Consider the following 27,348-nt stretch of genomic DNA (forward strand, 5'->3'; position numbering starts at 1 on the left):
GGGACAAAGAAGATTCCCTGCTCCGTTTATTACGTGTAATAGCTGCGGTAATTGTCACGTAGCACACGGCGGGGCAACAAAGGACACTTGGTCGTCGGATGAGGTCGTTTCGCCCATGTGCCCATGTACGGAATGATATGTGCGATGCGGAGTGAATGAGCGGAGAACCCCGGAGGATTACACCCAAGCCGATTACGCATGCAGTTGCAGTCGATGGGATGGCGGACGGCAGTTGGGCGAATTTCAATGGCAGCGGCAATTAGGCATTCGGCAATCATGAGTGATTGCCAGGCAGACCGCAAAGGACCAAAGGACTCGGGGTACCTGCGATTGAAACAGTGCTGGAATTTGCTACGGATTTTCCCGGCGAACTCGTAGTTGTAGTTCATCAATCAGCGTTCGGCCTGGCCACAGACCAATTCATTTGCTGTCCTCAAAGTGGCAATTGATTTATCCCATGGCCAGTGCGTCTATCGATCCATTCTGAGACTCATTCCAACTTTGTGCGGATACGGCTATTTGCGGTGCCGCCTTTACTAGAATTGGCTTGCCTTGCGATGATGATGGCCGATGAATAGAACTCATCCTCATTCCCATTCACAGATTGCCACACAGTTTTTTCTGTGGCTGACAGCTCAATAACTGGATGCCACTCCACTTACCAGAGACCATCGCATGCAGCAGCGAAATTAATGCCCAAGTCATTAGCAGGAAATGGTCAACAATGTGTGCGATTTGCATCCATCCTCCTGCACTTTGGCCCCCAAAATATCCAGTTGCCCTGTTGGCCCAAATGGCAGGGCTACGGAGTTAATGGCGAGGTGAGGCCGAACTGGCAGGCAATCAATTAGCCTCCGGCATGTACTACTTTTTGGATTACATGGACGCCTTGGCCAAATAAGCCAGCTGAAGCTGCCCAAATGGAGAGACAGCGGCCCGAAAGTATACAACGCTTTGCTGAATGAACCCGAAGTAAGTTGTCGTTTTATTCGATTTGATTTCATCGTATTTACATAAAAACACCGAGATCTAAACATATACAAATATCAGATTAATAATTGCAATTGCCAGTTTTCGTTGAAGTGGGTGAGAGCTAAAATGAAACGCTTGTTTGTATACTATATGCCATTTATGTATTTAGTGTGCCTAAAGTCCACCATGCTAGTCCCGCCCAAATATATCCGATTGGCATTTCCAGCTACTTTCATCTACTTAAAATTGGATTTTGGCACCCGATCGGGCTTCTTAATTTAGTTTTGGACCTCGGAGTGTCTGCCGCTCCATAAGCTCCGTCTGACAACCATTTTTGAATGATAGGAATCCGTTTGAGAGTGGACTTCCTTGTGTACCCTGTAAAATCAGCCTGCTGTCAAATGCTTCTTGATTCATTGAAACCTTTCACTGCACCGTGATCAGAATACCTTTTTGCTTTTGGGATTGATCTCTGGAAGGTAAAAGTGTGGAAATAAATTTATAAAGTGCAGCACAATGGTCGGATAGCTTAAATATCACTCATACGACATGTGGGACGAATGAGTATTTACCAACTTTTGAAGTAACTCCAGTTTCGAACCAACAAATCCTTGCAACACATATAACATTTTCCATAAATTAAAACACTTTATGGAGCTCTTTCACTCGGAAGTCATTTTGTTGGCTTGAATACTGTGACCATGTCATGAAACCATTGTGCTGATTTCTTAGCCTATTGTTTGTTTAAAAATCTTTATCCAGCTGAGCATTTTCCATTCCCCATAGCGTGTGGCGATCTCAATTTAGATTGGCATGACTGGTTGCACCCACCTTAAGGTGTAAACACATGGAACGCGAGGTCAAAGTCGAATAACTCACACGGAATAAAGCGCTTTAGCGCAACTCTAAGCATACACACATACGCATATATTAAAATACTTATCGGTAAGATGAAGAGCAATTTGGAGGGGCAATTGCCACGGCACCTCCTCCATCCACCCACCTATCCATCTGGCCACTTCCACACACATTCAGAACGCGGCGGAATGTCGTTGACAACCACAGTTTCTATTGCAGTTACATTGCATCATCACATATTGGCGCTGCCGATCCGTACCCATTGGTAACCTAAAGTGACTCCGACTCGGCCATATGCCGTCGGCGGCGGCTGGCTCAGAGTCGCGGACTCTCCAGGATCGTGTGGCTGGACATGACCGAGTTGGCCAGCGCAATCGAGTTGCCGGCCACCGACAGGTTCGTCTCGTTCTTGGAGCGTCGCCGCCAGAAGCAGCAGGGAGCGCACAGCCGCTCGCACACCCGCATCCCCTTGAAGGTGTCCACGAAGGCGCGCCGGAAGCTGGCGTTCATGAAGCAGTAGGTGATCGGGTTGCAGCAGCTGGAGGAGTAGGCCAGCAGCTGGAGGAAACTGATGGAGGTGTAGCCTACGTACTCGTACACCGTCGGCCCCAGCAGCATGGTCATTGTGTTGATCACGTACAGCGGCGTCCAGCATATGAAGAACTCCAGGACCAGGACGAACAGCATCTTGACCACACGCTTCTTGCTCTCCAGACTCTTGGTTTCGTTGGATCTGCAAGGTACCGTGCAAGCGAAAATTGACACACGAATCGGTAGGTCATGTGGCTAAGAATCCTCTGGAGCACTCACCTCCGCAGTCCCGCCTCCGTGATCCGCAGACTGGGCTGCGACAAGGACTTGCGCCGGGATTCATTGTCGCTCACGTAGCCCTGCTGCTGCAGCTGCATCTGGTGGCGCATCCTGTGCACCCGGCTGCAGCACTCGCCATTTCCAGCTCCCGTTCCGCTTACGGTTCCTCCTCCTCCGTTGATCTGCTGATGGCGCAGGGACTTCACGGATGCGCTCCGCATGCAGTACAGATGCCTCCTTCCTTCGCAGGGACCTCCTCCGCCGATCAATCGCCGTTTGCTGCCACAATGGCCGTAATCTGCAAGATAGGAAGTTACAGGGTATCCACAAAACACATCTGATTTGTCTCGCAAATAGATAGATTTGTCAAATTGAATAATAAGCACGGAAAAAAACTTTGAACATAAGAAATGTATTAAATGGATTGAAACTAAACGAACTAAACAATGCATTTAAAAGTTAAAATACTAGGATTATTATCGGAAAATATATGTATTGAACCATAGTAGGTATAGAAATTAATTCAATATACATTTTTAATGCCATGCCCAATGTTAGCTGTCTCGAATCTTGCGTGATTGAAACATACCAGTCAGTTGATTGATATACAGCAATTACGAGGCTAATGAGGCGCAATCATGGAAGCACGCAATGTGGTTCACTCTCAGCTGCTTTGAGGTATTCAGCTGAACTGGGAATGCAAGTTGAGTGGGATTTTGCCTTTCAAGCTTTTCAGATGCTCATCGATAATGCTGCCACTGCTGCTATTTATCCTTTTGGCCGCCACGCTCCTGTTTTGGAAATGGCAGGGCAATCACTGGCGTCGCCTGGGACTGGTGGCACCCTTTGGCTGGCCACTGGTTGGGAATATGTTGGACTTTGCCCTGGGCCGCCGCTCATATGGAGAGATTTACCAGGAAATCTATACGTAAGATTAGCGTAAAGAGTCCTTTAAGGCCACGTGTAATGAACCTTTTTTGACAGTCGGAATCCGGGCCTGAAATATGTGGCTTTCTATCGCCTGTTTAACGAACCCGCCATTCTGGTGCGTGACCAGGACTTGCTGCGCCAGATCCTGGTGGGCCGTAACTTTGCCGACTGTGCGGACAACGCCGTTTATGTGGACCACCAGCGCGATGTCCTGGCTAGCCACAATCCCTTTATCGCCAACGGGGACCGCTGGCGAGTCTTGCGGGCCGACCTGGTGCCGCTCTTCACACCCAGTCGAGTGCGTCAGACCTTGCCGCATGTGGCCAGAGCATGTCAGTTGCTCCGGGATCAGGTGCCCCTTGGACGCTTCGAGGCCAAGGATTTGGCCACGCGTTATACGCTGCAAGTGGTTGCCTCCGCGATCTTTGGTCTGGATGCACATTGCCTGGGGAGTCACAAGAGGATGGCTCCACCAAGTCGTTGGCTGGAATGGCTCGCTCCGCTCTTTCAGCCAAGTGTTTGGAGTTTGCTGGAGACCATGTCACTGTTGCACTCGCCTCGATTGGGTAGACTCATTGGCCACCGGTTGGTAATGTGGAACCCCCCAATGCGTAACCTTTGATCCATTATCCCTTTACAGATACGTACCCCTTTCCCTGCAGCAGTGGTTCAGGGAATTGGTGGAAGCTAGAAGTGGTGGCGACAACCTCCTGCAATGGCTGGCGGAGAGCAAAAGGGGCTTGGGAACGGAGGAGCTAGCAGGACATGCCACTACTCTCCTACTAGAGGGCTACGAAACCTCGGCGATGCTCCTGGCATTTGCTCTCTACGAATTGGCCCTCAATGAGGATGCACAGCGACGGCTACACATCGAATTGGATGAAGTGGCCCAGCGCAACGCTGGTAATCTGATGGACCCAGTGGCTCTGTGTGAACTTCGCTTTAGCGAAGCTGCGCTCTTGGAGGCACTGCGTCTTCATCCGGCCATGCAGGCTCTGCAGAAGCGCTGCATCAAGTCATTCACCCTTCCTGCCCAGAAACCAGGAGCGAGCAGCGAACTTAAGGTGCAATTGGGCACCGTGCTGGTGCTGCCCGTTCAGGCCATTCATCTGTAGGTGACATCCCCTAAACCTCAGATGGTCGAACTACAATACTTTTCCTTTTCAGAGATCCTGCATTGTATCCGGCACCCAACCAGTTTCGTCCAGAACGCTTTCTGATTCAGCCACCAGTGGGCTGTCGGTTTCTGGGCTTCGGTGCTGGACCACGTATGTGTCCGGGAATGCGACTTGGCCTGCTCCAGACGAAGGCTGCACTGGCCACACTCCTGCAGGACCACTGCGTCCTGCTGGCGGATGAGGATCAGTGCAGGGTGGAGGTGTCTCCGCTCACCTTCCTCACCGCCAGCAGAAAAGGCATTTGGCTGCGTTTCAAGAGAAGGACACGTAGATATTAATGATGCACTTAAGGGATTATATCCCTATATCACGAAATCTGTGCTAAAGTTGTACCTACATTGTAGATGTTACATAGAAAGGATACTATATATTCGTAGCTATCAGCTTGTGAGGGTAATCATTTGGGATGCATGTAAGAAGGAAATGGATACTCAAGTGCGGAATGAGACCATATACAACCTCACAATTTTATTGCCGTTTGCGGTTGGGCGAGTAGTTCAGCTGAGCATAATTTAAATTGCCATCAAAAGCGCAGTTTGCGGATGATAGCATGCGGATTCTTGGCACGAATAGTGGAGGCCGTGTGGAGCTGCTAATAATATGGCAATTTCCATGAAATTGTTCAGCTTGTTCGGCGATGGGACATTTGCGACCCGGCCGACACACATAAATGCTCTTTGGCTTGGAAATTTATGACGGGGTAATGTCAAACGTTATGGCCTTAAACGGAACGAGAAAGTTAAAAATTTAATCAAATTTATTGTCACACAGAAAGGCGGACGGAGTGCGAGTATGTGTGAAAATGAGTGCCACGCGTCCCACGGGCTCCAGTGGTGAATCCTGGCAATGGGATAACGGCCTTTAACGAGCGCTTAAATGCTCGTCTCGTGCATAATTTACGGCATTTAAATTGACCTTTTTAACAGCGGGCGGACTGGCATGTCCGTGCTGGTCCATGGGTCAAGCGGGGTCAGTTGCCTAGGAAGGGAAATGAATCGCTCGATGAATCCTCGAGAGCTGCGATAATTCAGTGCGGCAAGTGAAGGTCTATGCTAATGCACACTTTCCATTTCGCATAAAGGACTTACCACCTGGAGGCGCCAACCCTTTCATGCAAATGAGTCGCCCGGGGACCCACTGCTCCACTGCCTTCATCTTCGTGGCAGGAGCTCCTCTAACCAACATTAATTGAACCAGCGGCAGAGTAATATTCTCGAAGATTAAAGTAAGTCCGCTGCTCGGTAGGCTCACTGTGATTTCCACGGGGACTCTACGGTTGACTTCGCCTTGTGGGTGTGCATTTATCATACACGTCACGTTACCAACTCGCATCCACCGAGGAGCACCGCGGAGGTTCCTCTTCAGCAGGCCTCTCCACAGGGACTGTTCTATATTTACAGCCAAGCCTGTCTGCTGCAGCCGAGCATCTACTATATTCTGAATTTACATAGATATGTATATATGTATATTGGGAGCACGCTTTAAGGCGGCATTAAAGGCGAATTAGCAGAATTGATTTGCGCCGGCTTTGCCTTGGGCTGCCTAGAATTTTTGTGCCCATAATCTGGGGATTATTCACAGCATCCGCAGCTGGAGAGGATGGGCCGTGGATGCGCCGTGGTTGGGGGAAGGAGCCATCTAGCCATGGGGAGTGCTCTTAAAGCCGGCGATGCGAATGCAAATGAAAGTAAAAACGCCGGGAGCTTTCGCTTGCTATTGTCTCTTTGTACACACACTTGGAAAACTTGGACAGAGTGCTCCTCCAGGCTTTAGCCCCCTTTCCCCATCCCCCATCCCCCAGCCAGCCATTCAATTCACTTCCGCGATTTAGGCAGGAGTCGTCGACACTCGAATCTTTTCGTGCGTGGGAAACTTTGCCGTGCAAATTGTGTGTGACGCAGTTCGGGGGCTTTGGCTCCTCGGATAAGCTCAGTAGTTGAGCTAATCCCGAATGACGCCCCCTGCCCCGGCAACAGTCGCAACTATTAATGCTACGCCACTGAACCCTCTGAACCCAGAATTCCCAGAATGACCCAGCTGGCTGACAAAAAAATCTACGAATATCTCAAAAAATAAGCATAAACCCCTTACCATAGTAGTACTGGGAATGGTGATGGTGCTGCTGGTGGGGATTGTGCTGGTGTGGCACAATCGTGTCGAGGGACTGACAGTGGCTTCCGTTGGCGCGTCGCTGGCTGCCGGCTCCTGCGACAGCGGCGGAGGAGGAGGTGACCTCCGGCCCACTGCTGCCAAAGTTCATGGCTCGCTCGTTGCGCATGCTCACGTACAGGGTGCGGGTGATGAACAGATAGGTGAAGCTCAGAGCCAGCAGCGGTAGGACCAGCAGGGCCAGATCCAGGAACAGGTTGTAGGCCCGCTCGTAGTTGAGGCTGTCCGCCGGCCACTGCTCGCGGCACTTGCGAAGTCCTGGCCAGACAGGGGGTTAGTTCCTAGATTAGTGTCCTCGCGCAGACCGGCGCACACTCACCTGGTCGACTGGTCGGCATCAGCTGGCTAAAGGCGGCGATGGGCGTCATGCACACCAGACTCCCCAGCCAGATGATGGCGATGATCTTGTTGGCGTGGTTGATCGTCTGCCAGGTGCGCGACCTCAGCGGATGGCAGATGGCGTAGTAGCGCTCGCAGGAGATGGCCACCAGTGTCCAGGAGGAAACGGCCACGGAGGCGGCTGAAATAAATTGGAAAATCAGAGAAGTTACCAACCGATACAAAAATCTAAGAGTAACTACAATATTTACATTAAACGAAATATGTTTACTTTTTGTAAATGTAACTTTGCCATTTTCATTCACAAATCGAGCAGCTTAATTAGATAAATTCAAAGTTTAAATTTGTTTATTGCCTAGCATAATCATCTCTGTGGCAAATAATGACTGGGGTCAATTTCCCGGCGGCATGGGATATATTGCTAATCCACGCCTGCCATTTGCCACCCGTCGAAAAGTTTTGACTTTTATGGCTCCAATATTAATGGCCATTTTGCCGACTGCCCTTCGCTTCCCCCCATAAACTTTTATTCGAGCTCACTCATTGGCAATTGTTCCGCTTGGTCCACGCGACTCCATTGCGTTGCCGGAACAATTAAAATGTTAATGTCTTTGTCAGATCCAACTTGTTTATTTTCCCTAATTTTTTTTTTCTGTTTTCTGCTTTTCGGCTTGCCGCTATGATAGCAATGGTGCCGCTTTTAATCAAAGTCCCCAGCCAACACACGAACAGTTTTCAAGTGTTTCCGGCAATGGTCCATTGTCGTTCTAATCGCCATCCCAATGGCAATCCCCCAGTCCCATTCCCATTCCCCAACCCCATTCCCAATGCCTATCCACAGCCTAATCCTGGCGGGCACCAAGAGCGCAATAAAGGCCAAAACACACGCACACACACTCGCTCCAGTTGGCAAGTGGATTCTGGAACCATGGACCACCTCAAAAACGGGTTGAGGCTTTTAGAATTGCGAATGCAAAATAGTAGGACGGCAGAGTGTGCCTGGCTGGCTGGCTGGCTGGCGGGATGATGAAACGGAACGAGCCGAGCTCATTAACAAAATTAAATTTAGCTCCGTCGCGTGGCGCCGCCATATACGCACCCTCTACCCCTTTGCCCCTTTGCCCCTTGCCGCCTTCCTTTTGGCTGGGAAATGCAAACTGGAGGACCACGAGGACCATGGCTCAGTGATTTTGAGAGTCCGCAACAAAAATGTTAATTTTATGGATATACTGAAAATAGAAACCGGACCGCAACGTGGGCTAACAATGAATTCAACGAAAGGCAAAATACTCGCACGCCCATTTTCCTGGCGTTCCGGAGGGGCGTGGCAGCCGGCAGTGAAAAGCGGCAAGTGGCAAGTGGAAAAATGGCAAATGGCTAAGCGGAAAACTGTGTCGAATTTTGGCACTCGTAAATAGAATCGCTGATTGAAGGCAAACAACATCGACATCGAGAACTTTGACTTGGCCATTTTTGTGTTGTGTGCTGGTTTGGGCCAATTTTTCCACACGAGCTTTCCATAATGCCAGCTAAGTCGAGCACACATCTCTGTTGTATCCCTGATAATCTGCCCCCTTGGAACCTGTGATTTCCCACTTCCAACCTTTTGCTCGGGATTATTTTGTCGCAGAGTCATAAAACAAGCTAAGCTCCTAGGGCCCCTGCTGAGTGAAAGAATAAAATTATTAAATATGCATTTCTTATCTGGCAGACGTTGCTGTCGAGGACGAGGACCTACTTCAAAAACATGACAGATCGCCAAAGAAGAGCCAAATCCCAGCAAAAATGTATTAGACATCCTACGCTGTTTGTCTGCTTTTAAATAGCATTTTTAATGGTTGTTTTTCAAAGTGATAAGTTGTGATTTATGTACTATTAACAATTCTGTTGCCAATTCAACGTTTAGTTTGGTGTGCAAAAGATTAGGGTTATAAAGAAATCTATATAAATTATTTGGGGTTTGGTTTAAAATTCTTAAGAATATTATTTTATGGGCTTTATCTAAGGATTTGTTTATGTTTATCAATAAAAACTGGTAATATATATGGTATTTTTAGGCATATAAATATCAAATCTTCATATCTTTTTTTCGAGTTCATAATAAATTGGGCATAAATTATAAGCCAACATAGTTTTTGTTAGCGAATGAATTGGTTATTGCGTATTTTATTCACTGAATTTAAATTATATTTTAAAGACAAAAGACGAGTGATTTATAAGGACATTTATTTTTCGGCCAATTTCGAGTGGAAGCCAACGCGTTTGTTCGGAAAATGACAATTTGATGGCTCTGTTGACGAGCAGTCATCTCGAATGGAGCCTGTGTCCACATTTGGTCGACAGGTAGACTGGCCGACTGGTCGACTGGGTCGACTGGTTCTCAGGTGCTCAAAGCCAACTCGGGTCGGAAAATGACAATGAGCCGGGTTCCCGTTTCGGTGCCCCTCGTGGCTTGACCATCCTCCGCCATCGAAAAGCCACCAGCCACCTCCGCGTGTCCTGGCATTTCGCATCCTCACATGCTGGCGTTCTGCACTTGGGTGCGTGTTCGAGTGACAAACTTGAAATGGTTCTGCCATGCAGAAATATCCGGGCAGTGCGGATATAACTTTATACATACATGCTGCAAACTGTGGCAAATCAAACGAAAGTGTGGGCTTTCAAATGGAAAATCCCACATTTTAGTTGCTTTGTTGCACATTCCCTCTGCGAGTGAATCCCATAATTTCGCTTGGTCTACGGATGGAGCATCCAGTTTGTGGCTACCAGAGTATTTCATGAGCTTCTTGGCCTGCAATTAAGTGGACCGCAAACATGCCTCAGACTTCATCTGTTTATTGTCGCCCACGGCTTTTTGGCAAAATCATTTTCGGCCAGCTCTTCGTTCACAATGAAAAATTCCAAAAGGTCAGTGCGAACTTTTCATCACATTTTCGTTTTGGTGCTGCACAAAATGAACTTTCAACTTTTCATAACTGCTAATTGTGCTGTGCGTGTGCTCTGGAGGTGGGCAGCTGCTCCGGTTTCCATCCATCAACCATCCATCTATCCACCCATCCACTCGAAAGGCCAAGTGGATTCTCCTCAGAGCGTTGTGGCCAAACATTTTCCGGCTGGTTATTTGCTTTTCGATCTTCTCCAGATACACCGCTCTCACCTTTCGACTCCATCTGACCATGTCGAAAGTTACATTAAATTAAGCTAACAACCGCAAAAGTATAACTGGCCTTTGCCAAAAGAACTAGCTGCACTTCGACAGGCATCCGTTTCTGGCAAGCCAAGTGCCACGGGCAATTTGCCTAAACTTTTGGGAATACCCACCGCATGTACACTGAGAGAATGTCTTGTGATAGAAATAGTTGAGGGTTGAATAAATCTAAAGAAGCTAGGGAAGGTAAAGGTGTCTGAAAGTATGCTTTGATAGATTTAGATGCTATGATTTAAGCATATAAATCAAAATGAATGCAAAATGAAGATACTACTAACTCAATATTCAGATGAATCAATTCTGTATTGCATACTTTTTAGCACTTTATTTTTAATGCAACACCAACGTCTTGGGGATTTTCCAAGCACTGCACTAAAATATAAATGTATAATTTAATTTACAAAACTTGGCTTGTGAATATTTTCCAGGTACACAAATGTAACATTTCATTTATTTCTGTTTATCTTCATCTCAACTCGGCAAAGGCAAACACAGAGGCAACCTTTGAGTGCGGCTTAGCGCGCAGTCTTCCCGGCTTCAGCTTTTGAGGTGACCAAGCAGGTCGGAACGGAGCTGGGAAAGTCGCTTACTTGGTTGGTAAATTACGAGCAAGTTGTGAGTTGTGAGGTCAAAGGAGAAAGTTGAATACCAATTAAAAGTGCGGCCGACTGCCAGAAACCCATCGCGCCATCGCCTCATCATCCGGCTGGCGGCGGGATCAGATGCAACACTTTAATCCCGGACACTTCGCTGCAATAATTTCTCGCCTGTTTAATGAGTGTAAAGTTTAGTGCAAATAGTGGGAGCACAATGAAATGCGACCGCAGCTAATTGCTGCTAGTTGCGAGAGTGGATCGAAAAGTTTGCCGGGTGCGGCGGCCAGGCGGCTTAAAAACTACTACGGTTAACCTCTGCGACCGGATTTAAATGCTTTTCATTTGCTGCGCAAATATTTGGATTTCGACTCTAGCGCAGTATTGTTTGAACAGGATATGCGGATACAAAGGACTCGGCGCACTCAGCAGACGCACTATTTATGTATTTTTCACGGCTGACGTAAATATTTAATGTAATTTATATGCGAAAATTGCAATACAAAATAGCTTCATGAATTATGATTATCAAATTGGAAATGACTTTAAGCGGCGCATGCAAATCGATTGCCAAAACATGGCCCATTTTCAATTTCCCCCGCCGCGAATTCCAGATTTCGAAACCAATCCAATTCCGGATTGCCCTCTGGTCGTTGTTTTTGATTTAGCGCCCCATTCGATGCGATACTCAATGACAATAAGTCCATCTTTCGGCATTTCCAGTTACACCCACTGCCACATAACTGAAAGTGAATTTTTATGGACTCAGTGCGTGTGTCCCTCCACGGTGCTCAAATAAAAATAATTCCAAATTTGAGTCAACAATAAAAAACGGTTGTGCAAAAGTTTGGCCTTTTCGACGCTCGATGGCAGGATGGCTGGATGGCAAGATGGCCAGATTGAAAAGGCACAAGGATACGCTTTTTTTTCGAATGAATATGGATGGTATGAACAGATCACTACCCTCCACAAAGGATTCTGCACTAGGATAGACAAGAGGTATCAGATGGTCGATGCGCCGCGTGTTGTTGTTCATCCCGGGCAGCTTCCTTTTGATTTCGCCCGTGAAATTATTTGAAAAAATTGCTTCCCATTGTTTTCCCCCCACATATTGATACGCCAAGTTAAGGCCATCGAAAAAGAGAGCAACTTTTTTACCGCCCCGGGGGTCCTCGCCTGTCTGTATATACATATGTTCGTATGCACATACATACATGTGAGTTATAAAAGTGCCATAAACTGAGCGGACTCAGGCGAAAAAGCCTCAATCGACATGAATTTGTATGGGGGCAAATTGTAAAACACAACAAATTAAAATGTCCTACACACTCTATGGCCAAATCGAGTGAGATCTCTATGGCCAAGGATGACGACGGCGGCGAGGGCGTGCTGCATTGAGTATTGAGTTTTAGAAACTCTAGAACTTTGCATTTTAATTGGAAAACTAGAGCGGACTGAAGCCCAAAAGCTGTTGCATATTTTTCGGGTGATTGGGCAAATTTATCGAGTGTCCAACTACCAAACCGAGCGTAGCTTAAAAACCGAAAGTTTTTGCAGCTTCCGTCGCCCCGCAATCGATGAAGCCATTAAAGATTCACTAGCTGCTCCTCGAGAACTCCATTTCGCATGCATGACATGGCCGGGGAAGTTTAGGTGGAAGCTTTGTCGCACTCCCATCGAATGGCCATTGTTGGGTGACCGCTTTATGTCGCTCGATTTACGGACTGCCCAACTGCCGCTGCACTGCATCACCAAGGGAGGTGGGCAACTAGGACATTGCAACTGGAGTTCGAGTAGCTGCAGGAAGTCGAGGTAAGATTCTACAGTTGCAAACTGATTTATTTTCTTTTTTTTTTTTTGTTGCCCGGGGCAGCAGTTCAGGAAAGAGACATAAAAGTGAATAATGCATTTCGCGTTCACCGCGTGCCGGTGCAAAGTTCACGGAAACAAAGTTCCCAGGTGGGGGAGCCTCACTTTTGGCCAACACTTTTGCAAATTGATGGAAAATCTTGATGGGTTCGGCGCCATTTGAAGTGCATTTAAGTTTGTCCTTCTTGTCGAGCGTTAATTTATTGGACACTTTAATTAAACGAATTGAAAATGTGCTGAATGTGACACAATTTGAGAGTTCTCTACATAAAAGTACATAATATGCGATAAATTTGTGAGTTAATAATGCATGCTAATCGTTCAGCCAAGAATTTAAGTTATTAATTGGGCTTTTTCAGCCTGAGGACTGGCTTCTTTTCAAATTTTGATGCAATCTACTAAACTGTCTATCAAAACAAGGTGGAATATAATATCTGGTGACCCCGATCTATACTAACATTCATTTGAGCCAAGTTCAGAATGCTTTTAAGATGTAATTTTAATGTGCTAATAACAATTAACTTTTCTTCTTATTTATGTTGTTCCCGCTTTCATTTGATCACATAATACCTAGTAGTCGTTGAGCTGACTTTCTGGGCTCTGAAGCCAGCTTTTGGTGACCCCGATTCCCTTCAGAGCACTCCATTCAATCTGCGACATTTGCCCGGCCTTTTTTCCGTTTGATGCCAACTATAAACAACCTATCTTTTATGCCATCCAGCGAAGGGGAGAAAGTGACAGTTCACGGCGTGACTTTCACCCAGACGGGCTACTTAAACACGCCGTAATTGTTGCCATGGCACTGTTTTTTCAATGTCCTGCGCCTCCGCTTTGAAATGCCTTTCGCAGTCACTTTTTATCCAGCGATAAATTGCAAAATAAATTGGGTCCAAGGAAATTTGCGGCAAGTTGTAGGGATGGCCGGGTGGCTGGTGTTCGGGATCCAATACCTGGCTGGAAAACAGAATGAGCAGAGGCAGTGGCACAACCGTGTTCTTGATGGCAACTTGACCCGCTACAAAAGATGGACAGTTGAGCTGTGGATGTTTGGGTGCATGGATGTTTGTGTGGGTGTGTGTGGCTGACATGAATGCAACAGAGCAGTATGCGTTGCATATAAGCCATGTTAATTTCACATTAGGCCCTGTCAACCGCACTTTATGGTTTCCTCATGGAAATCCACAAAAGGCCAAAAGGAGCTGAAAAATCACCATTCATTTGTATTCCCTTTGTGCCCGTGTGCCATGCTCCATGCTCCATGCTCCGTGTTCCGTGTGCCCGATGTCCTTGCGGCCTTAAGATGCTTGTCCGCAAAGCCCACCCACTTCTCCCCGCCTCCCGGGTCTCATTAATTCAGCTCAGGAGTATATTTCATTTCGCCACGCAAATAATACTCACACGCAAAAAACGGCGCTTAATATCGCCTTAATTCGCTCAGTTTTTAATGGGTTTCTTTTCTCTCGTTGGGCATTTTATTTAATGGCCGACAGCTTTGATTATGATCTTGACAAATATAAGCTTTTGCCTCGAAATCAATGGGGCACGGGCTTTAAAACCGACGAATTCAATTGGTTTCATGCCACACGCTCCACTCGCGCGTTAGCTTTAAATTTCGTGCAGTGTACTGTTGAAAGCCAGGAAACAATTATACGGGAAACCGATGAAAAACGTTTATTAGGAGCATATTTTCATTTAACACATCACTTTCGCCTCTTCATGGGCAGGTGTATGCAAATTGAAAATACACAGAAGCACACAGATTGCCGATGAACACGGTATTTAAATGCTTTTTGCACAGGACATCAGTGGCAGCAGAGGCAGCAGTGGCAGCAGAGGCTTTTTTACCTTAGTTGCAAATATTTATATAATTGAAAATCAATAACCATGTCAATTGTGTGCAACTCTGGGTGTCATAACTTGCCATTATTTCGCTTACAAAACAATTTCTGTGCGCCATAAAGTGTCGAGTTCGACATGCAATACGAATTCAGATCGGTACAGATAGGTTCGGTGCAAATAAAGTTGGGGTTGTGTACGAGCCGAGAGGACAATTGCAGAACCGTGGACAAAAAGAACTGGACGCGATTGCCCCATAATGATTGAGTGGGATTAAGTTGAGTGGCGCATTCATATTCATCGCTGGCCGTGGAGTTTCCAGTTCCCGCCCAGTTAACTCTCATTAAAAGGCGAAAACAACATGAACATGAAAATGGCGGGCATACACAGCGCAGTATGTATGTATACATATATATATATATATATATGTATATATATTTATGTGCACTTGTGTACATAAGTTCAAATAATTGCGTCCTTCGCCAACCTCCTCCTCCTCCTCAGTCAAATAAGCCCGTTTCTCTGCAGATGCCGTTCAAACTTTGGAGCCAAACAGAAACTGAGTGGGCGCGTGGATGGGTGGCATGTGGCATGGGGCGGCACTTTGGGCGTCAATAACATGTACCGCCCACATGGGGGGGGGGGGGGTTTGGGGGGATAGAAAAAAAGAAAAACGAGTTGCCAGTGAAGAGCATCGTGGTTAGTTCTTATTTCAATTCGTTTTACTACTTATGCCATTTGGCCCCTTAATGTTTGCCAAGCTCCACCAGAAACTGTAGAAACTGTGTGTTTGTGCATAAATTTGCTCATTACGAGTGCCTTTGGCCCTTGAAGAACTAGCTGGAATTGCACTGCGCCCACATTTTTTGAGACACTTTGCTCCCTGCTCGCCTAATTAATGATTACGTCTGCGTGGCGCTGATTTGTATTTGTGTTGCCAAGAAAACAAGAAATAATAGAACGGACAACACCAAAAAAAATAGCAGCCAAAACAGAGGCAAGGAAAATTCAATTAATCATTAATTTGCCGAGCTGTCAGCGACTTGGACGAGTTGGACGCGCCACCAATGGGTGGCCCATCCACAGGTCAGGGTTCAAGGCCGTCAAGGCCGTCCCGCCGCCAGGGGACAAAAAGTGCAACCAGGTCGAGCAGTGGAATAGAGAAAATTCTAAGGCCCGAAGCCATAAACTTTGGTCTAAGGATGTCATGTCCGCACACAAATGTCCTTTTTTAAGCGCCACAGAGAAGCCTTTTCTTTGTCTTACCAGCACATGGGTATCTTAATTGGATATCAAATGGAGTTAATTAGATAACAGTTTATCTGAGATTATGTTCTAGCCTTAAAGTGTTCATCAAACGGAACACTTTCCTCTAACACTCTTTTTGGTACAAAGTTGCTAATACTAGTTGCTAATATTAGTTGCTAAGATGTGCGCTTTCAAGGAGGAATTTCTTGCAAAAAAGAAAAGAACCATAAAAAGACCATCGTTTTGAGTTTTATTACCTCTAATGCTGAGCCAAAAGTCAACAACTATGTATTTTTAGTAGCTCCCCATATTCCGACTAACTTTGAGCTTGTTATTGCTGGCTCGCTTGAGAATTTGTTGAAATTCTTGGTAGATCGAATATGTAGAAGCTATAACCAATATGGACTTACAGGAGTTTATCCTTCGGTTTCGATTTGCATAAGTAATGGCCAATGCCAACATTACTCATGCAAGCAAGAAGATGAAATCGAATGGCAGTGGGTGGCGATTGGTCGGCAGTGGCAAGAGTCCAATGCAAATGCCACTGGCCACAAATGCATAATTACGATCATAAATCCAGGGGCGCGGTCACGCCCACTTCGGAAGAAGCCAGGTGGAATAGTTGGGAGCCAGGAAGGGGACGTGGCAGGACATCGCTGCACCTTGACGTGATGATGGCCATAAATTGGTGCCTCAGCCCGGCCAGCGATGACATTTTCAGATTTACGACCCACGAGTCGACGCCCCGTGCAACAGATGGAAAGGAATGGGAATGCGAACAAGGATGCGGATGCGGATGAGGATGAGGGCGAGGAGTCCTTGGAAACTGAATGCCAGCTCTCTTTCTGGGCCTTTCTGGGGCTCGAGACAGCGCCGAGTGCTTGCTGAACAAATTGGCATGTGTGTGCCTGAGCGCTCAACTTGTTTGCCAGCCATTGTTATTATGTTGTTAATAAGTTAGTGCGGGGGCGGCCAAGATGGATATGCCAGGGTACGCCAGGATACGTGAGGATGCCGGGGGCAGTGGATGGGGGGACAGGAGGGAGCAGCGGTTCCGGCAGTACCGAAAACAAACTTGCAGCAAGACAAACAACATTACCAGCACGTCTGAAACGGAAACGCAGGAAACAGGAAACAAGTCATGAAAATGCAAGGCAGGATGTCAGAAGGATCAGCGAGGGGACGTTAAGGATGTGGAGCTGCTAGGGGAGCGGATGGAGCTGGTGGGCAAAAGGAGCTTTGGAACGGAACACTACAAGAAAATCGCGACGTGACGCTGCATAGCAGAGTGATTTTCGCAATATTGCCACGGTTAAAAGCAATTCCAGACTGCTTAGGCTGCGACTTGAGTGCCTCAATGCCAAAGGAGCAAGGGAACAAGGGAACAAGGCGGGAGGGTAACAGGAGCCGGGTAAGGAGCAGAAGGCTCCGGATCGACACCGCGTACATATGGAAATTGACCAGAATGCTGAGCAGGAGCAGAGCTCCCGGCGGGCGAGCAATTTGCATTGGAAATGCGGATCAGCCTGGATTAATCTTGCGGGAATGGAGGATGGCTGGCCTGGACTGAGCTTCATCTTCCGTTTGGATGCGCCTCCAAGGAGTCCGAGGAGGTGAAACAGGTTGAGGACCTCTCCTAAACGCTGAGCAAATAATTAGAATGTCCGATGGCATGCACTTTGATTAAATAAGCAAATTAATGCCGTTCGGCTCCTTGAAACGGCCTCAACCGAAATGCTGATGAGCATTTGTGACAGGTGTCAGGGCCATTTCTCTGCTCCATTCTGTGCCACTGCCGACAGGACATGGAATCACGCCGAAGGCGAACCATATCACAGATGGCTGAACCGGGCTCATCTGATGAATATCACCACCCACATCACCCTTATCTGCGTTGGAGACACAAATTAATGTCTGGTGAGAATGTTTACCCATCTGACTGGACTTTTCAAGGACCCAACTTGAGTTTTGGGCACACTCATTGAGTTCAAAATGGTTTTAAAGAGCATCCCCCGCATGTTTACAGTGTGCGAGTGCGTGTGTATGAGTGCGTGTTTGTGTGTGTTGTGTGCGTGGGCCTATTTAATCTTTTGAACCCTTGAGGAACCCAAAGCCCGGTGCTCGCTGCTCGGGGAAACCCCGACTGTCGTTACGCAGATGCGGGCCATCATAAAATACGGCCATTCTCAGGCGGATGCAGATTGGGAGACGAGATATAGTGCGTTCTTGCCAACAAAATATGATTTAGGCCATAAATAAGCGCGGAAATTGTGCGTAAAATCGATGGCAGACTCAGTTTTCCTAAGTGGAAAAGTGATGTGCACAAGCGCACAATCTAAAATATACAGTATGGACATCTAAAACTAATATTCATCCCACTACACTACTTTGTGTATAATATTTAGCTTAGCTAAGTGATTTCAAAAGGGTGATTTTAAAGGAGAACCTGACAGCACAGTGAGTGTACAGTAAAAGACATCTTTATTTTCTGCCAATCGTTATTTACTGAAGCCTCTACTAGGATTTTGTTAGGGACCAATAGCAAGGAATCGTCGTTGGCCACGCCTGCAGAAAATCCACTTTCTTGTCTTCCCAAAGATCTCAAAGTATGACCACCAATGAGACAAATGGCCATCACCCAGGTACCCAGGTGATCTGGGGCTACGACGGAGCAGCCTTCGTTTTGGACTTGGAATAAACTCCACACGTGGCTATCTGTCTAGACTTAACCATTATTTGACCTTTTCGTCATTGGAGGCACTAGATGCGGACTCAGATTCGGTTGCTGCTGCGGATATGGGCATGGATGTGGATGCGGCTGCGGTTGGTGATGCGGAGAAGGTGGTCGAGCGGGCCAAACGAACTTGCTGATGGTGACGTCGGCGACGGAAGTACTGGCTCGACACCACTTGAACCGAGTCCATGAACCGATCCATACAGTTGGCCAGGCAGTCGCGCTCCGTGGAGCGCAACTCCGTTTCCGGCATAGCGATACATACGTCGAAGCAGCGACGCGTCATCTTCTGGATCAGCTCCTGGATGTTGGCCAACACGATCTGCTGCCGAATCCGCTCGAGGTCGTGCTGGTTCGTGGCCATTCGACAAGCGATTCTGGGACTCGGTCGCCGGGATAGGGACTAATAATTGCGGAATTTATAGTTGGGAGCTTGGGATAACCTTTTAATTTGGACACGGACAAGACATAAATGAACTGGCCTACTGGCCTGGACCACTCACCCTGAGCAAACTGGATGAGCTTGCAGAGCAGCTCACCGAAGATGAAGTGCCTCAGCAGAGTGCCGACCAGGGTCACCGGCATGCAGAATACGCCGAGCAGGATGTCCGAGATGGCCAGGTTGAGCAGGAAAACGTTGGTGATGGTGCGCATGCGACGATTCTGGACGAGCGTTAGCACCACCAGCAGGTTTCCGACCACGGCGCACAGCAGGATGGCCGAATAGCAGGGCACCACCCAGATGGGCACATCGGCACTGACCCGCACTACGCTCCTGTTCCCCGGTGTCCTGCCGGTTACGGCCGGCGCCAAGGTGCTGCTGCTGGGAGTGGTGGCTAGGTCCATGTCCAGATTCAGATCCAGATCCAATCCGAGATCCAATTCCAGCCCGCTGTAGTTGAGGAGATCGCCGGGTGTCCCAGTGATGGTGACCCCGGCGCCGACTGCGGAGATCTCGGTGCTGCCATTCAGGTGGATCGCGGCCTCCCTGGCCAGCGGCAGCGCCTGGCGCAGGAAGCGGTAGAAGGCGTCAATCGTGAGGCCGAAGATGGATGCTCGCTTGTGATCCCGGAACAGCACTCGCAATCGGGGACTTGCACTTGCACTGTGGACACACTTCGTCAACTTCACGCAACAAAAATTGGGCTTAGGTCGGGATTGAGTGTCGGCACAGCCGTATGGAGTTCGGGTTCCGCGATGTGTGTCGCGCCTCGCAATCTTCGCGAAGCACTGACGGCAAACGTCGGCGCTTTTTGTGACCACCAGCCGGCGCCAAGCGACCGCAACATGCTGCCAAAGGACACAGAGGCCCAACTCACCACAGGCGCGGCAACATGTTGCCAGCTGAACTTGTTGATATATTCACGCTGTGTTCGCTGCTTAAGGGCTAGTAGTAGCTCTAGTTATCCTTTCGATCACGTTTAAGGAACTTCATTTATTACATCCCACAAATCTGCTAAGAGAAAACCATATGAAAAAAGTCGCTAAATCGATGATTTGCTGTCATCCACGATTCAGTGATGGTACCAAATTGGCAACGAGTAAGCGCTGTTACAAGGACATTAATTCGGAATATATATTTTGACGACTCAATTCAATTCATTGGCAGGATGGGTTTTGATTACGCTATTATGTTAGTATAAGATTAGACTTTAGTGTTGCGTACCAGAAATTTAAAAATAATCCCGCACGGTTAAGATATCAGCTGTTCTGAGTGCCTTGTTTACAAACAACACAATCACTTATAAATTAATAAAAAATAAACAAAGAAACGTTTTTATTAAACAAGTGATAATGGGATCGAAAGGGACTGGTTTGTACTGTGTGTTTGTGATTTTGAATTGTTGAATTTCTTGTGGATGTCCATGTAGTTGAGTGTTGTAAATTGCGCTTTTAGGTGTATTAGCTGAAACAATAACTAATGTAATCTTATAGTGCACTTTTGCGCACTTTTTTTATAATTAACGTTTTTAGGTCACAACTTCAGGTTCTCAAATGTGGAAATGTTTAAAATTTGGTGCTCTGCTGCGAATAAACGTGCAAGAGAGAAGGCAATACTGGATATAAATAAAATCTCAATAGCTGATTCAGTATTTGATGATAGTGAGGACAGATTAAAAAAACATTGCAAAACAACATTTGAAAGAAAGTACACAGATTGGCTTAAAATGGAGACCGTTTATAGCATTAAATCGATCGGCGATCGTAGATCTACAGACTGGCAGGCAATGTCTGATAAATTATCGAGTGGAAGATTTAAATTGAATATCTTTATCCGTTCTGGAGTTACAAACCATAAAATATATATTACGAGCGGTGCCACGCACACAATTTTTGGAATCATATTAGATACGGCCTATTGTAACCCCATACAAAAAACAGAAAACGAAATATCTCTCTCCGTTTTGATTATATTATAATTTGGCCACAAAAAGGTACCATTCAGCCTATAGTGCAAGGTGATACCGATTAGATTAAGTTGCCCAAGAAGGGTAATAGTACGCTAGTCAATTAAATAAAATAATTTCGATTAATAAAAAAAAAAAAAAAAAAAAACAATGGCTTAAATCTTAGTGATAGAAGTAGAATCGGCGAAAAAGACGGTGCACATAATCTGAACTTAAGATTAGCAATAGCTTCATTACTTCAGTACATCATATTACATTACATCCCTGTTTAAAGTTCTGTCCCGTATAGCCAAACCCGTTTAGAATCCTACGGAAGTGCCTGAGAGCAGGACAAATCGCTTTCACCGGATAGCATAGCATACATTCGGGGGCAAACGAGATGATTGAGTCCGCACGATGTTTGGCAATCGGTTGGAGTGGCTGGAGTGGCTGGGTGAGTAATTTGCATGTCTCCCCGAGGAACTGCGGAATCAGTGGCTGCTCCTGCCAGAGCGGAAAAGGCAACGAAAGGCCACATTTGTCAACTTAATTAGCGGACCTCCGGTGATTCCGTGGCCCTCCAGCTGCCATCTTCCAGCTTACACCTTTGGCTCATTATTTAAAGACTTTGTCGCCGTTTGTTTGCCTTGCGACCCGATTTTATAAATCACTTCGCGCCACTGGAGGAGCCATAAAGTGAAACCCGAGTGGTTTATTTGCCGCTCCCACGCCTTTGGTGGCCTCAACAGGTTGTGTTGCAAGTTGCAAACTTTATTTGGGCTCCAGTTCAGGCGAGTAATCGACTTTGGTGGACCAAATTAACTGCAGACGGATTCTTTGGCCGTCCAAGCGCCCGAAAACTTTCCAGCGGATTCACTTTATCTGCAAGTTTCGCACCCGCGCTGCCGAGTGTTCCACCAAAAAATGTGGGTTAACGTTTGCCTAAATTGATTAATTCAATTTGACTCTTTGGGCGAAGTTCCCGCGAAAGACAAACTTTGTCGGGCGCATAAATAATGCTGCAACATTAATTAAAGTGGCCAGAAGCGTTGGGCGGATCGAAATGGGGAGTTTGGGCTTTGGGTGTTTCGGTTGTTTTTTGTCTGGCGGTCGGTCGTGTTGCGTTGGCACTTCAGCAATCCAGCCTTCATTTTATTTATTTATTTTTGGGCTTTAATTAATTTTAATTATTGTATTTGCATTCGCAATGGCTCAGTTGTTGTTTTTAAACTTTATGGAGTAGTGATTGCCGGCCGTTAATGCAATCAGGCAGCCGAAAATTACAGTTGCCGTCGCTAATGGCCAGCTACGAACACAGATACAGATACAGCTACAGATACAGATACAGATACGAATACAGATATAGTATGGGTAATGCCAGTGATTCCCATAAGAACAGAGCTGAAGCAACAGATACACTGTGAATGCATAATGAGCATGTCGGGGAATGCCCCTGAATAATGAATTAATCGTCCATTTCAGCTGCTAGTTCCCGCGATCCAAAGCCATTTATTACCAAAGACATTTCACCAACCACCCACCCACAACCACCAACTCAAGGACACTCCGCCATACTGTCCTGCCTTCAATTCCTTTCTGATAGTCCGAGGACAGAACTGTAATAAACAAGCTACCCGGAGTTTGCCAATTGTAAATTGATTCTACGCTGGCACAAAGTTCTGCTCATGAGTCATGTCCAACCTGAATTTTCTGTCCGATTGACAATGCATCCACAAACGGTTAAAGTTCAGAGGTCACTGAGGGGAGAAAATGGCAAAGAAAAGGAGCCTTAATCGAATTCCAGTTACGTGGAAATGGACGCTCCGAGGTCCATTATACAGCAATTGCAATTGCAAAGATAAGTCTTGAACAGAAAAGTAATGCCCGCTGGCTAAAGAACTTGCGTTATTATATAAAAAGGCTAAAATTAAAATGTGTTTTAGTTGGCCAAATCAAAAATAGTAAAGTGACAAAGAAGAAATTTCAGTAGTAACTGTACAAAAGGGCTTACTTAAATAGACTAATTGCGAATGGTGCTGAAGAATTCGCGTTTTATAGGGAGCGTTAATAAATCTCGGAAATCTAAAATCATTGTTCAACAAATAAGAAAGCTTAAAAAGTTTGCATGGAAAAGAATTCAATTAAATAAAATCAAGAACCGCAATGGCAATTCAACGCGCGTTTTGGAAAGTGAAAAGTGTTTTCAGTCGTGTTGCAGTAACGTGGAAATGGACTTGCCCAAGCACGTGACCATAATTAGACCCCTGCCGCATTAAAGATGACCCAGCAGGCAGCAGGCAGCAGGTCGGTCGGAATATCCCACGCCCGAGGAGCGGGATCACCATAACCACTGGCCCTCATCCTCGTCCTCAGCGCTGTGAAGGGCATGGGATGAGCATCACGGGATTCAATTGCTGCGTGGTGCTGCGCCGCTGTCTTCTGTTGTGTCCCAGCTGCGGGAGCATGACAGCTACGCCCACTTCTGCGTATGCTCAGCATCACAATCAGCATTAGGAGCCGGACACACACAGGTCCTGGCAGGCGGCTTAGGGACACGCAATCGGACGGGAAGAGCGAGATAATTATGGCAAATGCTTTGGATTTTCCACAGAACACAAATGGATATTAAATTTTTGCTACCGGCTGAACGAAAGCCGGCTAAAAGCTGGCCTAATGGGGCGCACATCTGGCTTTGGGCACTGGTTACTGCGTACTGGATACTGGATACTGTTTACTAGAGAAGGTTTAAAGGTGTCGTCCGACTGCTTGAGTTGCACGTTAATGATATGGCATTTTCATTTGCCACACCGAATAAATATCATTAGGCAGTTAATTTTATATATTTACGCAGCCAAGTAATTAGGGATCTCCAGGGAGAGAAGCGTCCGATGGGACTTGGGAGTCGTCCCGAGTCAATACCAGCCACCAGGTTGGACATCGACAGACAGAACAGCGACTTGAATACCCGCGACCCGCCTGCCAGGACCTTTGGTTTATTGACTTGGCCCAAAATCCTTTTTGGCTTTCACTCGACTCGAAATTCCTTCTTAACGCCGAAAACTTTTATTTAACTTGGCTGCCGTTGTTCTGGCTGCAATATTTTACGATCCTTTTGTTGTTCTAAACTCGAATTACGTTGAAATGAGCAATCTCGGTGCTTATTCGCAGCTTCGCCCTCGCCTTTGCTTCTTTTATTTCATTTTTTGTACTTTGGTCTTGCGGGCGATGGCGCTAAATACATAAATCGAGTGGAGCTTTTCCAGGGAAAACAAAGGGAACGCCAGTCTGCAATCCGCCCGAGGAAAAACCACTCACTTAGCCAGTTAATTAGCTGAGTCTCTCGGCGATTGATTCGAAAAATAAAACCCACAAAATATGAAACCCAACGTCCAGTCGACCGACGGGGGTGCAACTTCCTGAAATTCCTATGCAAATACCAGCTTCAAAAAGGAGCCAAAAGGACATTCGGGAAGGAGTAAGCACCGCACACAACCCAATCAATGAATAGGTTTCTCCTGGCTTCTGTGGCTTCCGGCCTCCGTTTAATAATTCAAAACATCTGGTAAACAAGCACTCGCAGGAAAATCGAATGGAATCGAGCATAGATAGATATTAATTGAGCAATCAGGATGCCCCAAGGATCCGGGATGTAGGAGGCCAGGAGTCCAGGATGCCCAATCGCTTAGCCGGACTGTCAATCAGAGCTCGTGCTTCACAGGAAATATAAATTGGCCCAGCTCAGCGGTGGTCCCATGTCCACGGAACCCAAAAAAGCAACAAATAATCGAAACAAAAAAAAATACGCTTTCCTTTCTAAAAATAAGGACAGCCTGTTGGCAAAATGTATTAATACCTGCGCTATGGCCGCCATTTGTAAACTGTTTTCTTTTTCTCAGGATTTATTTTTGGCAAGCCAAGGTAAATGTTAGTTCAGTGCCCATCTCAGTCCATCCTATTATTCCATGGTCCCTTACTCGGCTCCCTCACTCTGTTTTTCCCATCGCCGCTTGGTGTTTACTGTTTTGCCAGCTTTTTGCGGTGGAATGATTAATATTTGTGCACGCCCCCCCCAAATCAGGAGGGAGCCATTCTAATTCAGATTCCAATTCCAGCCGGCATGCCTTCAACAGCCGGCATCGAATGCGGCAATCCTCCTCCGCCGAGCTGTGCAGCCAGTTGGTCCTTTTTTCCGGCAGATCTGTCCTTTTCGAAATGGAATTAACCGGAACAAATTGGGGATAGACCATGTCAGCGTTGTGACTAATTTAATACTACAAATGAAATTTAAACACGGTTGCAAACAACCGCGGAAATTTTCAAAAATAAGTAAAATAATAATCAATTTGTGGTTTTAATTGTTTGTGAATGCTCGAAAGCGTTCGAATTTATCATTAGGTAATCATAATTACATAGCGATAAACTTGGAAAACTGATGGCAAGAAATGCATGGGAAAAATATATAAAGTTATTTGTTTTCAAATGAAAATGTATGCAAAAAAGTGCAAATGCTCGTTTTTCAATAGTTGAGCAATATTGGTAAGCAAGTTAAAGAATATAATTACGCTTTTCTGGTTATAAGAACCTGGTTTTTGTAGAATATGTTTGTCGATTCCACCCCCTTTTTTCATGGCCAACTTATCAGCACTGGTGCCCCATCCGGCTGGCCACTTGGCAGGCGTGACACGTCCGATGGCCTACATGGGAGTGCGGATGGAGTGCGGATGGGGCATCCGGCTAGGCGGCGGCATAGCCCACTCACACATGGAGCCCACTTTGTTTGCTGTGAGCCCTTTAAATTGACGTTACGCATCCGCCCTGTTAGCCGGCACGCACTGAAATCTTTATGAATGGGCCGCACAATGGAAACGAGCGGGCCGCAAGTGGCTGCTGTGCCCGTGAATGCGAATTCCCAGGATGCCGCCGACTGTGCCCACACAGTTCATGTGTGATGGCAGTCATTTGCATTTCGCTTTCATATTTTGGTAAAAAATTACAATGTGTGCGACATGTGGCTGAAATAAATCAAAGCAGCAGCCCACCCAGCCGCCAGGAGCCAAATTATGCGATGCTCTGATTTGTGGCCATTAGCTTGAAGCTTGCCGAGCAAATGTCATAAATTTCGGGCTCAAAATTAATGAAAAGCAAGCAATTTATGGTGGCAAAGGTCGTAGCGAGACTCTTGGTTCCCTCAATTCATTTCGTTTCGATTCGATACGGTTGCCAAAAAAAAACAAAAAAAACATGGATCGTGCTGGGCAGGCAGTCTAGCATTCCAATTCCCCGTGGACGGTACACACATACATATATAGATACGATGGGTGGTGTGGGTATGGGTGGGCAAAAAGACAAAGACCCACTCAGGTGTCACCGGAGAAATGACAGCTCATCAAAAGCCCGACGACGACGAGGTGAAGAAGGAGGATGGTAAGGGGGACGCCGCCACAACCCACGCCAAAGACAAACAAACAACAGCCATTTACGCGTGTCATCGAAGGGTGCTTTGATTCTAATTTTGATTGATGACAGTGGTGTATACTGTACACAGTGCTCAGTATACAGGGGGAGTTGCCAGGAAACGCAGGACCGTTGGCTTAATGCCGGAGCACGCCAACACAGCCATTGGGGCACTATTCAGCAATGTATGACCTTTGGGAGGCTTGGAGGCTGGGGCTCCATTGACGACAACGCTTGTGATCAGCGTAAGACAACAAGGATGAGCTGAAACGTGCCCAGAGTGGGAACCGGTGTTTCTAAATTTGTGCAATTGAAGACGCTGCGCTTTAACTGCAGCCAATTTTATGTCAAAGCAATCCAATTTCGTTGAACATCTATGGGAAGGAAGCTACACATGCGGACTGGTGACCCCGATACTTCCGTTGCCTTTGCCAGAAGAGGTTCCTGGAAGCCTTAGGTAGCATGTTTCTATTTCTATTTTCTGTTGTTTCTTGTCTAGTTAATTGCAACTAATGAAAGACTCGGCAAAACGGGCTGAGAAGCATGGTACATAGTACCTGGTGACCCCAATCTTTTCCTCCAGAGTGATTGCATTGGGAATGTACACTTTTTCCTTCGAAATAAAATCCCAGAAGGCCCGGCCTTGGTTCATATTCGAAAAACCCCACCACCCCTGAAATATAAATCACACTCGAGTAATGAATAATTCGAAATCAGTTTTCGAATGCCAATCCCACACCCACATCCCACATCTCACTTTGTC

The 27,348-nt window shown here is 46.6% G+C and overlaps 3 protein-coding genes across 4 annotated transcripts; 1 reads left to right on the forward strand and 2 right to left on the reverse strand.

Moving 5' to 3' along the window:
• Positions 1 to 962: 962 nt before the first annotated feature.
• On the reverse strand, positions 963 to 19,973 carry LOC6726369 (cholecystokinin receptor). The gene is made up of 5 exons (XM_016172385.3): positions 19,248 to 19,973; positions 7,237 to 7,437; positions 6,840 to 7,175; positions 2,641 to 2,938; positions 963 to 2,563 (listed from the first exon to the last, which is right to left on the reverse strand). Exons 1-5 carry the CDS (start codon positions 19,588 to 19,590, stop codon positions 2,146 to 2,148), a joined length of 1,596 nt encoding a protein of 531 aa, XP_016022763.1. The 5' UTR covers positions 19,591 to 19,973; the 3' UTR covers positions 963 to 2,145.
• Positions 3,331 to 5,131, forward strand: LOC6726370 (probable cytochrome P450 308a1). Of its 2 annotated transcripts, XM_002107293.3 has the most exons (4): positions 3,334 to 3,568; positions 3,625 to 4,155; positions 4,211 to 4,681; positions 4,738 to 5,131. In XM_002107293.3, exons 1-4 carry the CDS (start codon positions 3,390 to 3,392, stop codon positions 5,024 to 5,026), a joined length of 1,470 nt encoding a protein of 489 aa, XP_002107329.1. In that variant the 5' UTR covers positions 3,334 to 3,389; the 3' UTR covers positions 5,027 to 5,131. The 2 variants fall into 2 exon arrangements, with proteins under 2 accessions (XP_039152727.1, XP_002107329.1); XM_039296793.2 differs by lacking the exon at positions 4,738 to 5,131 and having other exon boundaries at positions 3,331 to 3,568; positions 3,625 to 4,159; positions 4,211 to 4,345.
• On the reverse strand, positions 18,495 to 19,213 carry LOC27209304 (mitochondrial import inner membrane translocase subunit Tim13). The gene has a single exon (XM_016184749.3). The coding sequence runs from the start codon at positions 19,106 to 19,108 to the stop codon at positions 18,743 to 18,745; it is 366 nt and encodes a 121-aa protein (XP_016022764.1). The 5' UTR covers positions 19,109 to 19,213; the 3' UTR covers positions 18,495 to 18,742.
• Positions 19,974 to 27,348: the final 7,375 nt, after the last annotated feature.

Source organism: Drosophila simulans, chromosome X (genome assembly GCF_016746395.2).
Source record: "Drosophila simulans strain w501 chromosome X, Prin_Dsim_3.1, whole genome shotgun sequence".
NCBI lineage: Eukaryota > Metazoa > Arthropoda > Insecta > Diptera > Drosophilidae > Drosophila > Drosophila simulans.

Bases quoted from the DNA above. Each gene is read 5' to 3' on its own strand.
- LOC6726369 (XM_016172385.3), bottom strand. From the start codon at position 19,590: ATGGACCTAGCCACCACTCCCAGCAGCAGCACCTTGGCGCCGGCCGTA. The intron at 7,438-19,247 runs GTGAGTGGTCCA...AATTTATTTCAG, and splicing joins GCTCATCCAGTTTGCTCAGG to CCGCCTCCGTGGCCGTTTCC. The intron at 2,939-6,839 runs GTAAGGGGTTTA...CCTATCTTGCAG, and splicing joins CCATTCCCAGTACTACTATG to ATTACGGCCATTGTGGCAGC.
- LOC27209304 (XM_016184749.3), bottom strand. From the start codon at position 19,108: ATGGCCACGAACCAGCACGACCTCGAGCGGATTCGGCAGCAGATCGTG.
- LOC6726370 (XM_002107293.3), top strand. From the start codon at position 3,390: ATGCTGCCACTGCTGCTATTTATCCTTTTGGCCGCCACGCTCCTGTTT. The intron at 4,156-4,210 runs GTTGGTAATGTG...ATCCCTTTACAG, and splicing joins GGTAGACTCATTGGCCACCG to ATACGTACCCCTTTCCCTGC. The intron at 4,682-4,737 runs GTAGGTGACATC...TTTCCTTTTCAG, and splicing joins CCCGTTCAGGCCATTCATCT to AGATCCTGCATTGTATCCGG.